Raw genomic sequence first — 13,973 nt, 5'->3', positions numbered from 1 at the left:
ATCAACGATGACAACCCGAATCAAAGGTAACAAATGGAACAAGCGCTAGGAAAGATGCAGTCACAATGCCGCCAACAAGGACATTGGCACGGTATTTAAACTTCAGTTACAGAGGAGTCATAAGGCTCAAGTTTCTGAGCAACAACAACAACAAACGCTGAAATTTCAGCTGCAGTGTCAGCAATGGGCAATTAGGTCTTCTGCTTTGTTTCACATTCGAGCTCTGTGACGGGTGGCGAGAATGACTTTTCGAGAATCCAATTTTTGAATTTCGCTGTGTATTTAGCGGGTACTTGAAAAGCAAAATAACACAAGCAATTCAACTTTCTTGGCGATGTTGTCCCATTTCTGAAATTCTATACTTCGAAAATGTGTCGCCGCGTCCCCACATCCCCAAGTTCACACGTCCCCGAGTACCCGAGTCTCCACTTCCCCACGTCCCCACGTCCCCACGTCCCCAAGTCCCCGAGTTCCCGAGTCCCCACGTCCCCACGTCCCCGAGTCCCCGAGTCCCCGAGTCCCCACGTCCCCACGTCCCCGAGTCCCCACGTCCCCACGTCCCCACGTCCCCACGTCCCCGAGTCCCCGAGTCCCCACGTCCCCACGTCCCCACGTCCCCACGTCCCCACGTCCCCGAGTCCCCGAGTCCCCACGTCCCCACGTCCCCGAGTCCCCACGTCCCCACGTCCCCACGTCCCCGAGTCCCCGAGTCCCCGTCCCACTTTTAGTCACAGCCATGGAAAACGCCCTTTGTTTCGGTTTGTGAATAATTATCGCATTACCTGCACTGCCATTTGGAAGAGATGGAGGAATTCAAAGGCCTGACCAAAAAGGTGGGTCAAAAAGTTGGTGAAGGAGACGTGCAAAATGCCATAGATTTCATAGTTTTTACATTCATTATTTTTACTTAATATTATAAATCTATAGAATACAGGACCACAGTGGAAGCGATCTTATGGAAGTGGTTCAGCAGCTCATCAGTGAGTTAAAACTAGATTTTCAGCACTGGTCGCCAGCTGGCGAATCACGTTGTCTGATAACCGAGGATAAACAGTAAAGAAAAAACAGCCTCAAGTAAACTGGTCGGCGTCAAGTGGTGTGACATTCACAAGGAGTGTATATAAAGGCCTAATTATCCCAATGGGAACTTATACCAAGCAACCTTAGTTAGACACCTAAAAGAAATACATACAGCTGTTGTATTTGAATCTTTATATGATGAAATCGTTCGGAACTAGTAGCTAGAACACGACTCACCTTTCTTTCCCCATTTATAAAATAATGTATAAATACTACAAGAAAATCGGTTTCTCACATTGTTAATTAATAGAACAAATGTACTTTAATCACCGCGTTTACTTGGCGCCATATTTTTTAAACGGCTTCATGGGATCATGGGATCATGTGCGTACTTAAAACCGTATGCTTCTTGCCGGTTACGCGGATTTTGCGCCCGGCAGACGAAGATTCAGCAAGAAGGTCAATTTAAAGTTTAAATCCATCGTCAGTTGCGAATGCTGAAAACACAGATTTAGCCATATTACCGAAGGACCTCCTCGGAACTACAATTGTTGCTTGATATTGATAATATATTGATAATGAACCTAGACGTCGCATAATGAGTTTGAAATTTGCATGGAACCTTCAAAAACAACCTGTACCCTTAACGTAAAGTGGGTTGGAGAACTTGTCCCCTCTGTTAGAAAGCGAACCCTCAAAAATTGACTGCCCAAGGTGATTAATAAATGGAGATAAATATCGTTAGAAAAGTACGTTAAGAAACCAAGTTCCTCTGATTCTAGAGGCTGAAACCGTGTACGAGCCGCTCCTTTTTATTTTATCTCGGTCGGAGACTGGTACGAGCATTGTGGTTGTGTGGGGGCCTAGGCAGAGCAATTTGTCGTGATAGAGGTATTAAAGTTGCTTGCCATATAAGCTGTAGCCTGAGAAAAAAGAACTACGTTTTGAAGAGGTGAAAAGCAAGGATAAAGGAGCCATGTTTGCCTTGCTATGGAAAACACGGACTGCGCTTCGCTCCATTTCAAGTAACCTTAAAGAACACCATCACCAAAATAAGCCGAAAACAACAATAGCTTTAGAGATCTTTCTCGTTTTTCTGCTGTTTATGGTTTAGCAGGTGGTAATAAAGAAGGCAAAAAAATTCTTAATAGTCCACAAACAGTTGCTATTTGTGTAGCGTACGAGCTCAAAGTATTTGGCAGAGTTCCACCCAAAATATGGCAGGTCTTTATGCGTCCAATTGCTCGCTCAACGTGGATCCGGACAGAAGCAATACTCATTGTGTTCTCTGTTTCTGGAGCAGTCATTTGTTGCCTCCCTGCAAAAATGGTGGCATATTGACTGTCACCCCCTCAGGCACTATATCTGAAATGTCAAATCCTCTGTTCACCATGACATTAAGGCCTGCCTGTAACAAATGTAACACTCCACTTTCTCTTGTTATTTGCTTATCTGAAACACGACAAGAAAGTCACCTGCCCGTTGGGAGTTACCCCAACTAGTAATTTCCATGTGTTATGATGTTTATAGTCTGACCATGTTTCCAACTGTGCCAACATTGCTGATGGTCGCTGAATAAACAACTCTGTGCAGTCTAAGATTATTCTTGTGGTTGGAAACTGTGCAAATTCTTGAGGCATGTTCTTACGTACACACAAGCTCTTGAGATGGAAAGGGAAACATATCTTTTAGCTCATAGTAAAGGAAATTAACCCAAGTAATACAGATTCTAGAAACAGTGGTAATGCTTATGCCAAACCTATCAGAAAGGTCCTGCACAAATAGTCCAGCCTTCAGTCTCATAAGTACCAAGAAAAACTCATCAAGTGAATTGAGTTTCCTTGAAGGTCCAGGTTTCATCCTGTTTTCGTCTGTTTGATATGACTGGCTTTCTTTCAGTAAAATTTCTCCTTTCCAGTATTGCATTTTTGAAATCTTAGGCTCAATGTAATGGAAGAAACTGATTAATACTTCATAGCTTGGGAAACCAGTATAAAACATTATCCCAGAATTATCATGTTTGACCTTGTCAATAGGCTATTTCCGAGTTCATGCCTGCCTCCTCTTCAAAGCGAGTCTAAGTGCGAAGTTTTTGTAATGGTAATTAGTTCTACTTTACATATGAATGAAAACTAATTTTCATAACAAAAACTTCGCACTTAGACTCGCTTTGAAGGTGAGGAAGGCATGAACTCGGAAATGGCCTATTAAAAACTGGCGTCTTAGAAGAATTTCCATTTCTTTATCTGCTTCCCTAAGTTTTTCCTGACAGATGCTTAATTTAGTTTCCAGGGTCGCAATTTTTGCTTGCATTTCAAGGATTACATTTGCTTCAGTTTGAGGATCTCCTGGTGAAGTATCAGTGAAATCATCACATAGTATCGACACTAAATCAGATGTAGCTGATTCATCTGCACCCACTGATTCAGGCTGTATCCTGTCTGTTGGAGGCTTCCTACTTGGTTTCTCTCTGGCCCAGTTAAACTGCGAGGGTTCTGCACCTGAGACAGCCGAAAATATAACTTAATAAATCAATGTTTCTTGTACACGTAAACAAATACTTTTAGATCTCGACAAGAAATGAATATTGGCATTCTAATGAAGTCCTCTTTTTTAAAATTCTCTGAACACACAACAGTCAAACTATTAACTGAGAAGCTGTCCTTCCCATGTTGCTTTTTGATCAAATTATGCACCTATCAATGTAAACACCGTGGGGGGAGGGGGGGGGGAGTGCGGGCAAGGGGTGGGGATTTGACCAAGGAGCAAAAATTCTGGTCAATTTCCCAAAGGTGGGGCAGCATACGTTCATCAAAATGTAGTTAGAAATCCCCACCCAGGACTAGAGATACATTCCTTAAAACAGGCTAAGTAGTTTGAGTATCACATAGGTTAGCGGACACAACAATTTACGAATTTATTCCTTGCGATTTACTTAAGTTGTTGCTTTTCTTCAAGTTTATATACTCGATAAAATTTCGGGCGACATGACTATGAATTTCGGGCAACATGACTCTGGTTCCGGGCTACTTGACTTCGGGCGAGATGACTTTCGGGCGACTTGACCGGTTACCCCTATGAAGTAGCAGATAAACATCGATAAAAAACTCACCTTCTCCGAGCCGTCAAATCCCCACCCCTTGCCCGCACTCCCCCCCCCCCCCCCCACGGGGTTTACATTGATAGGTGCATTAAACCATCGATTTCTTTGCTGAATTTCCTTCGGAAATCGAAAGAAATGACATCTTGTACGATGGCCCTCTGAATCGTAACAGCTGTTTTTACAGTCAAAAGCTGCACAATACTTCCCTCTGCTTTTGTGTTGTCTTTGGGTTATCTTTGTTCGATAAGATTCCATCCATCGCTAAAAAATGCGCAATAACTTCGTGCAAGACCCTCGCAGCTCTCCTCATTAGCTGGTCGTCACTAAAACGCAAGGACTCGCAAGGGAATCACCCTCAGTCTCGTTATCACGTTTGCGCGGTTGCTAATCCAATATGGCGCCAGGACCGAGAAAAAGGACAGTCACTATTATGACTTTCCTGGCATGCAAAGTTGGCGACCAAAATTTATGATCTGGCGACCAAATTTTCCCCATTAGTCGCCAGCTGGTACCTGAGCAAAAAAAGTTAATTTCAAGTCCCGCACTGACAAGCTGCCATGATCGCTTCCACTGTTGGGGACCACAGGGTCTTTCTTGGGCATTTCTTCTAATAAAAAGATGTTAAATTCTTGATCAGGTTAGGAAGGCGGCTTTAGGTGATACAACAGTAAAAGCAACTAAGGACTAGAAATGATTTAGTGACATCAGATATTAAAATCAAATATCAAATATTGCTAGTTTTTAATATAATTTGTAGTGCATTACCTGACTTCGTAGTTTAGATCTTGAAAGTGTGAAAGGGAAGGATTTGTGGGACATGAGTTCTATGGGAGGGGAATAAAAGAAAATTGGAGTGGGAAGTTGACGTCCCCCATCCCCCTTACCTCATTCCATTTCTTAGTTACACTGTGCAGACTATTTAACACTTAACTGATCCCAAATTTTGATACTCCAATAACAAAAGACTGTTTACTTTTCAATTGTAGAAGAGACGACTCTCTCACTCACACAATACTTTTAGTGATGATTTCTTCAAGTTCATCCAGACGAGAAAGTCATTTTTACCACAATATTGAAAAGTAAACCATCTCCGTTTCCGCCATGTCAGAAAACTAACTTAAAGTGCCACTATCATCAAATTTTCACCTCTTGGTTTTTTAGGCGTATCACAAAGAATTCTATTAAAGAATGAAAATGCTGTTTACCGTTTGCAAATACCTGCATTAGTTCCAGAGACATTTAGGTTTGAAAAAAGTGTAAAATATGCAAATGAGATGACTGATGGTGTCATACACTCAACCCAATGTTACATCAAGTATATAAATAGAGCTATCTTCACCAATTTGCAGCGCAAACCATTGAAAGTTGGTAGGCTAATAGTTCTACAGAAAACACACCTACGGCTATAAAACATTTTGTTCTCATGGCAACTCACTCTTTTCCAGTCCCCACCCATTTGATTTCAAATATGTAAGTGATTTTCAGCTTAAACAAGGCCACAAACTCAAGCTAACATATTTATATGTTTGTTGGATCATGTCTATGAGGCACCATTTGCAAATATGAAAATGGTACGCCAACGGTGGCCAGAAATGCCTTTAATATTGGAAAGGTCTGGAACCCAGTATGCCATGCCATGGTAACGAAACTGTTAAGCTCAAATTGTGGAGCACATTTAGTAGAATCTTACTGCAAAGAATCAAACATTTCTGATGCAAATTGGCTGAGATATCCTTTTTCATCATATTTGATCAAAATTTGGTTGAGTCTATGATGTCATCACTTAGCTAATTTGCATATTATAAAAACTTGAATATCTTTGGAACAAAAAGAAATATTTGAAAATAGTAAAGAGCATTTTTCTTCTCATGCAGGCTACTTATTTATGTCTTAAAATGGCTTCGATAGAAGAGATGCGATTTTAGTCATAGTGGCACTTTAAGATACTCCGGTATTAAGGACAGTGCCTACTATTGTTATTGCGCATACGTTCTGCGCATCTCGAGATACTTGGATTTCCTATTGCTAGTGCTTACTAATACAGGGATATTTTTGCGTGGTTCAAAACTATGCGGAGAAAGCAGAACTTAGCAAGTGATCTTGGTATCCAAAAAGAAAATTGGGGGTAACCACACATTTTTCAGAGATACTTGAGCCTCAATTTGGAAAAGAACGCCATACATTGCTTTGTATTTTAAAACTTTTTACAAATATTGTTGATTAATTATCTTCGAAAAATGCATGGTTACCCCCAATTGTCTTCTTAGATTTCAATAACACTTGTTAAGATCTGCTTTTCCCGCATATTCAGTAAATCGCACAAAAAATAATACTTTTGAATTAGTAGGCACTGTCCTTAAATACTATAATCATTATTTTGTTGTCATTATCTGTGTGATGTACAAATTATTGTTCAGGTTGTAGCATGACATTACTTTATTGGTGCAAATTTTGCAAAAGTACCAAGATGGTTATGGTGTTTAAACAGTTCTTTCCTGGAGAACTTTAATTACTTATTGGGCTTGTGAATATTCTCACTTACTGGTAAAAGGGCCTACTGTATGTCATGCATATGGTGGCTATCTCCTTTCTGGCCAAAACTTGGCAGATATGATTCTCTTGGACATTTACCCATGCCTCAGATAATTCCCAAAAATTTGGAAGATGTGAAATGAGGTCACATGAAAATAACAAAACACATCTTTATTTACCCTCATGCGTACTTCAAGTACAGAAGATCCTTATAGACAATCTCTACTGTTGGAAAGTTTTCCCTGAATGTTGCTACATCATTAGGCAAAAGGTCATTATAACACAAGGATAATTTTTTCAGAAAAGGCAGTTGTTTTATAATTTGGCACAGAGGAGCAACATGGGATGTAACAAATGAATTCTCTTCTAATGATAAGAACTCAAGTGTAGCAGCTGATTGTAGGATGAATTTAGAGAGTTGGCAGACTTTTCTTGCCAAACCATTGCCACTTAAATTTAAATATTGTAAATGTGCAAGGTTTTCCATGGAACTCATTTCAATAAGCGTGTCCCCTTTCAAACCACAACCTGCAAGGTTTAAATGAGTAAGACTTGAGTTTAAACTGTGAAGAATGATGCTTGCTCCTGCTTTAATGTAATTTCCACTCAAATCAATTTTCTTGAGTTTCACAAAGTTGCTACAGATGTTGGCTAAATGTATGATTGGTTCCATTTTTGTACTTTTTGACTCACGATAGCAAAAGTTGTTGTATGACAAGTTCAGCTCTGTCAGATTGTTAAGAGGAAGGATAGCTTGTGAAACTGCTTTAAATCTCGGTTCAAATGCCAACTCATTCAATGCCAAGTCTAGACCAGTAGTAAATTCAGGCTGAAAAAAAATGGAGATCAAAATATTATTGTGGAGAAGCTAATAATTCATAATCATAGTTAGAAATTCAGAATTTTATATAAAACTATGTTATTTTTTCCTTCATCTATCTTTTGGCTCGCCTTTTACCGTTAGCTCCTGGCTTTTGCAATACTTTTTGGTGCAAACATAAAGCCAAAAAAATTTTTGACCTGGCATCAGATTACACTGAAAAGAAAAGGAATTATGAAGCAGAAAAAACATATTCAGTCCTTCCTTGGTGTGTAGAAGAAACATTTGCTAGTGCAACTTCAAGACATGCAGGAAAACGTCCGTCAGAGCAATTTGCAATTAGTTTTTTCGCACACTATTTAACTTAAAGAAGAAACAAGTGAGTTACAATACAATACATTACTTAATTGACTGCTCCCCATTTGGGCTTTTCAGGGCCAATGAAACACAACAAAACGACGGAACAGAACAACAACAACTGTTAAGAATCCCAACTGGCCGGAGGCAAACCATTTGGCTACTTACAAGTGCAGCCAGGAGGTTGAACCAGGGACTACCAGGATCAAATTCAACGAGTGGTCAAAGCGGGTCTTGAATCTGGGATTTCCGGATCTCAAGGCAAGCGACCTTACCACTGGGCCACACTGCCTCCTCAAAGTTTTACTCAAGGGCGTGTTTTGCTATCTTTGAACTAAATTTATTATCAAAGTTTAAAAATGTAACAGACCTCAAAATGGGACAGGACATTACAAAATAATTCAATGTGTGAACATGTGAGCCAAAGGGCCACTGCTGGCACAACGTCTGGGTGACTCCTTTAATGGTTTACATGACCCCCCACTTGAAAAAATTAACTGCAATGCTGCAGTTCAATACCACCCAACTCAGTGCCTTCTGCATTTGTGTAACATGTACCATAGGCAACCCAGTTGGCGCTCATGGAGCGTCTAGTTTCTTAAAGCTCATTTTAGTCAAGTCTGTTTCTTGTCAAAGGAGCTTGAATTTGAAGAAGTTAACCTTGTCTTCAACAATAATTGACCCATTGACTCTGCAGGCACCCTAGGATTCCCTCAGTTGACAAGTAAAATAGTCTGGCAATAGACAGAGTAAAATCTGTTGAGTCTCACTCCCAGGACTCAATGGGTCAATAATTCATAAGCTCACTGACCTATCAAAATCACAGTCGATAATATATCACGTGTAGTGACTTTACATCAATAAAACCTCCTTATCAGTATGCAATGTTTCATCAGAATGAAGTCACTGCACATGACATAGCTTGTTTTTCTTCTTTGCTTGTGTTTTCCTCTCAATTTGTATCTTTATTTGGTCTCCCGAGGGACACACTTTTTGTGGAATGTTCTTGAAGCCATTCAAAACACTCATGGCACGTGTTTGGGTCTAAAAACATTAGGCTATCCCTTGCTTTTTTAAACCACTCCAGATAAAACAGTGATGCTCGTTTTTAAACATTACTTGAAATGAGAGAAGTAATATTTTGACATTACCTAAGAAAATTTTCAAATGACTTAGTTTAACCATTACCTCTAAACAGTTCAATAAGGAAGCAAGATCATCTGTTCCAATGTCCCCTATGATGGAGGCATGAGAAATCTTCAAGTCCACAATTGAATGAGTTTTGCACGCGTGAACTGCAATGACACAGTTTGCATTGAGGAAGACACCATCAATCAAAATAACAATTGGAGGAACTCTTTTGCAGGGAAATTCTTTTGTGGTATTCTGCTGACCAGATTCTGGGGCAGGATGCATATGTTCAATCACCATTCCTGATACATCGTCAGAAATCGGAAGATTCACTGCCAGCTTGCAAAATGCTGTGGTTCCTTGAGCGCCTGGGAAAATAATACCAAAATCAGATCAAAGATGTAACAAGGTGAATTATCCATTTGCAATAAGGAATAAGGGAACGTTCACAAAAACGTTTTGGGGGGACCCCCACTTCCTGCACTGAACATCTTCAGGGACTCCCTTTTAGTATCCCTAAAATTTGGGACACCCCAACCTACCTCATGGCCACAAACGAATGCACACTGCAGAAGTAAGAAGAACAAGTGAAACAAATTAAAGGCAAAACAGAAAAACGCCTCCAAAAAGTATAACCATCTGCTAAGAAACGCAGAAAAAAAGGCAAGGCAAACAAAGCCTTAAATAGAAAGCTAGCTATCTTACTGATACATGGCACAACCTACTAGGCATTCAAGAACAAAAAGATCCCGGGCCCAGGTCAAAGCTATAATTTAAAGTAGAATCACTCACTTCCGGTTCGGGGACATCCTCCCCCGGAAAATTTTGAAATCTAGGAGCTTGGATTTTTAATGGCATTTCCAGCAATCTGGGCAACAACATCAGTCACAAATATTTATTAACACATAGCGCTGCACGTGGCCATTGAAGTTAGAGGACAATTTGGTTGAAATACGACAAAATATCGTCACCAGCTGTGCGCTTTCATTTTTAATAAACAGCATGTGGAAAAACGGAAGGATGTAGTGGATGTGATTGAGGCAACATTTGGCACCAGTCTTTCTTCTCTATTTATCCAATATGGACTGCAAAGAATCGCACTGGTGAGTGCATGGCTAAGCGAGTGCAAATAAAGAGGAATTCACAAAAATATCCAATGTCCAAAAAGGAGCAGAACATACAGCAAAAGGTTTCTTGATGTTCTAGTTGTTTTATTGAATTAAAATAAATAAAAATGGATCGAAGCGAAACAGTGAGAATAGTGTAATTTATGCATAAGTCAATTGAAACCACCACCCCCCAGGTCCCAGGGAAGGGTGGGGGATTTGAACAACAATTTGTCCCCTGGGGGTGGTGCATTTGACTGGGGCAAGAGCAGAAGCGGGAGGAAGCACTGGCCTTCGAGAAGAAAACATGGAAGCCGCACTGCAGGTGTATTTGGATAATGTCAAGGACACACCCTTTGGTAAATCGGTAATTAAATTGTACAGAGGTGCCACATATGAGCGCCCAAAAGAGATGAAAGAACGGAGGCAGAATTTACTAGTTGTGTATTTGAAGGAACGAAATCAGCCAACGCTTGACTCAAGAAAAATGAACCAAGTCAATATCATTACTTTGAAAACGTCTGGAACTTACGGAACCAGCACATGGTAGAAAACCTTCCAACTAATTATGCCTGCTACAAAGCGAGGTGTATTCATCCAATTTGAAAGAACAGAAGACCCACCAATGGATTCAGTATTGGTACATAGGAAGACCAAGTATTCATTACCTGTCATTTCTGTACCAGACCCTAAATGACCTTGGGGAGCCAAAGAATGTTATAAGTGCAGTGGAGTCTGTAGTGGACATTACATGGGAGCAGGAGATGCTAGCAATGGATGGCTGCAAGTTTAAGCAAGGCTCACATTTCTCCTCCAAGTACTGTGATAAAAAATGCTTTTGACAGAAAACAAAAGGAAAGTCTACAACTGACCCCAATGAGATACAGCAGCTAGCAAAGCAAACCTTACTCTGTACTGGTGAAGTTGAGATGTGGGTAAGACACCTAAATGATGTTAAAAACATCGGCAAGAAGGTGCACGTAAAGCTTCCGCAAAAAGAAAATCGGAAATCAAAAGGGAGCAAGTCTAGTAAAGCCGTTGTTGACTGCAGTTACTCGTGGAGTATTTTTGGAAGGCCTGAATGGGGAGACATGATTGCCTGTGACAGTAAAGACTGTCCCATAGAGTGGTTTCATTTTCAATGTGTGGGGCTTTCAACAACGTCAGATGGAGACTGGATTTGCGACAGATTTATAGGTGGGTTCCTTTAAACTTGACTTGAAACCATGCAAATTTGTTACATGTGATATGCAGCATAATTTTAATTTCACTTTGCACATTGCAGACAGTTTTGTAATCAGATGGTCATGAGCAATAATAAAACATGGCCTGGTGCTTTGCCCTCATAAACAGGATGTCCAAGATTAGAAATTGCGTTCTCCAAATGCCAAACACAGTTATCATCTTTACAATAACTGTCTAAATTCTTGCCCACTCACTGGATAATTTTTATCATTAATAAGAGTATAGAATTCTAATTTATACAAGCTGCCAACTTCAACTATCAACTTTTTTTTGAAATTTTATTGACTGCTGTAAGTAGCCAATCAGAAAGCGATTAAAGCTATAGCGATACTCACCATTATGTCACCTATTGTCATTTATGTGCCAACCAGAGATCTATTGGCTGTCAAAAAAAAGTTCTTTTCTTGTAGCAAAAGAATTGCTTATAAACAGTGAATATCGCTATTGACAATTTATAAAATAATTAGGATAGTATGTTCACTCTCATTGGTCAATAGCTGTGTTTAGATGAGAGTATGTAAACGCGGCTGTGACATCTCACAGATTTTGATTGGTTATGTATTGTTAGATGCACGTTTTGATTGGTTGGTAGGAAATATGAGTGTGTGTCAAGAAAATCTGTTTCACTGAAAAAGTGAAAAAAACAGCATTTTCCTTCATTTGTTGAATTATCTTTGAGAAATATTTCATAAAAGCAATAGAAAACTTTTTTCCTGTGTTTGCATAGCCTGATATAAACATTGATGGGAGAATTCTCAACAGTTATGCAAACCCTTGACTTCGTCTCAGGTTTGCATATTACTGTCTCTAATTCTCCCATCCCTTCTTGTGTTTATATCAGGCTATGCAATTAACACAGAAAACGTTTTCTATTGCTTAGAATCTCATCAATTTGAATAAAATTCATGTTTACAGCTAGCGTTCACTCTGTCTTTTCACCTCATTTAAACCTGGCAATTAACCATTTTGGGGTTTTGTTAGTATACCGGTATGTGTAATCGCATGGGCCAGAGGGCGCTTAAAATTAAGGATTAATTTCACACATATTTTCACAGTTTTCACAAAATTACCTAATAGGCAAAGCAACGAGGGCAATTTGGAAAACTTTAAAAACAGAAGTGAAATTAATCCTTAATTGCATGAGGGAACAATGCGATTACATGTTTATCACATACAGGGTAAAATTATTGAGGGAAAACCATTCAATGCCACAACAAATGACAAGTAACTTAACATGTTTTCATTTGGTTAAAGTTCAATCCAATAAATCGATGCTGTCACCAAAAATAGAGCTTAATCCTTTGACGTCCAAACCGGCCAGACTTAGTATTTTACTCTGTCTAACGCCAGACGATTTTACTCATCAATGGGGAACCCCTGGGAGTCTATGGGTTAATTTAATAATTAAATTCTTTTACATATGGATAAAAAGTAGTTTAACCAGAGTCAGAATCTGGACTTCAGAGGATTCTCTTGTAACTTTGCTTGCTCAGGATAAGCAACTGTTAACTAATCAGGATCAAGCAATCATACCCTCTTGATTACCAAAAGTGCCCTCTGTCTCAGCCAATCAGCATTCGGTAATTTTGCCCCATATGTGATAATTGCAAAAAACAAATTAACATCAGTTTTTAATGGGTCTGACCTCTTATTGATGATAAATTGCATTATAACATTGACGCATAAAAAACTGACGTCATTTTGTTAAACAGCCACTTGTACAAGTCTCTCAACACAGAGGGATGATTTAAGTTGACAAATGACTTTGAAATTACTAGGAACCACATGCCAGGTCCAAGAACATAATCCATGAATTTTTCAGCGTATTCACAATTCTTAAAGCAAACTCTTTGAAGTACCAAACGGTCAGCCTGAGGGGTATGGGTTTTATTTTGGGTTCTCTTTTTCGACTCACCTATTTTGCAACCCCTCATGTCCACAAGAATTAAATTATTCGAAACTCGTTGCAAACTGTAAGCCAGCAGAATCGCTTTCGGCTCGTCAAATCCAGCGACATTCCGTAAAACAATTTGTTCCAAGGGCCAATTGGTAATCAAACTTCTCAGGAAAAGTATTCGTGATTCAAAAATAGAGGCCAGTAGAAGCTCTTGAAGTAGATTTCTTGGAAGAGCCGTTATATTTTTTTCTTCCAAGAAGGACCCATGCTGATGAATTATAGCAGAGACAGACAATTTCATCAACGACGTCGAAGCCATATGCGTCAGCTGGGGATATTTATGTTCGATAGTTGCACCTTGTGAGAGGGAGAGAGGGGCGTTACTGTGGGTATCCTATACCCAGTTCCCTCTCCTCCGTTTTGAGTAGGCTGTGAGAACTCGGTACAATTCTCGGTTTTCAGCTGACGTCATAACCTTATGCAAATTAGGTTTCCGCCATTCTGGTGCCCCTGATTATAGGGAAATGTATGACATTTTGAGCGCTCACGTTCGAAGTCTTCAAATAATTCATCTTTCCAATGGATATTTCCCAAGAAAGCGACCCAAAATCACTCGACGAGGTACCAGTACTTTCATCCTACGCAAAAAAAACCTCGAAGGCCACGTTCGAGAGCGCTATTTGAAGAAGATTTTCTGTCGTTTGCGTAGACCCAGCGGCCATACGGAGCGATCAGTTTGGCTCCTCTAGAAGTCTCAGACTT

At 39.8% G+C, this 13,973-nt stretch overlaps 1 protein-coding gene and 1 pseudogene across 1 annotated transcript; both read right to left on the bottom strand.

Annotated features, from left to right (window-relative positions):
• Positions 1-881: 881 nt before the first annotated feature.
• LOC138059649 (uncharacterized) lies at positions 882-4,447 on the bottom strand (annotated as a pseudogene).
• A 2,364-nt stretch (positions 4,448-6,811) lies between these two features.
• LOC138013473 (leucine-rich repeat-containing protein 14B-like) lies at positions 6,812-13,583 on the bottom strand. Its single transcript, XM_068860558.1, has 3 exons — positions 13,230-13,583; positions 9,021-9,331; positions 6,812-7,484 (listed from the first exon to the last, which is right to left on the bottom strand). Exons 1-3 carry the CDS (start codon positions 13,528-13,530, stop codon positions 6,837-6,839), a joined length of 1,260 nt encoding a protein of 419 aa, XP_068716659.1. The 5' UTR covers positions 13,531-13,583; the 3' UTR covers positions 6,812-6,836.
• Between the last annotated feature and the right edge of the window lie 390 nt (positions 13,584-13,973).

The sequence above is a fragment of the Montipora capricornis genome, chromosome 8, assembly GCF_036669925.1.
Source record: "Montipora capricornis isolate CH-2021 chromosome 8, ASM3666992v2, whole genome shotgun sequence".
In the NCBI taxonomy this organism is placed as follows: domain Eukaryota; kingdom Metazoa; phylum Cnidaria; class Anthozoa; order Scleractinia; family Acroporidae; genus Montipora; species Montipora capricornis.
This window is presented reverse-complemented; position numbering and strand designations above follow the sequence as displayed.

Bases quoted from the DNA above. Each gene is read 5' to 3' on its own strand.
- LOC138013473 (XM_068860558.1), bottom strand. From the start codon at position 13,530: ATGGCTTCGACGTCGTTGATGAAATTGTCTGTCTCTGCTATAATTCAT. The intron at 9,332-13,229 runs GTGAGTCGAAAA...TTATTTTCCCAG, and splicing joins CATGAGGGGTTGCAAAATAG to GCGCTCAAGGAACCACAGCA. The intron at 7,485-9,020 runs GTAATGGTTAAA...ATTTTTTTTCAG, and splicing joins CCTTATTGAACTGTTTAGAG to CCTGAATTTACTACTGGTCT.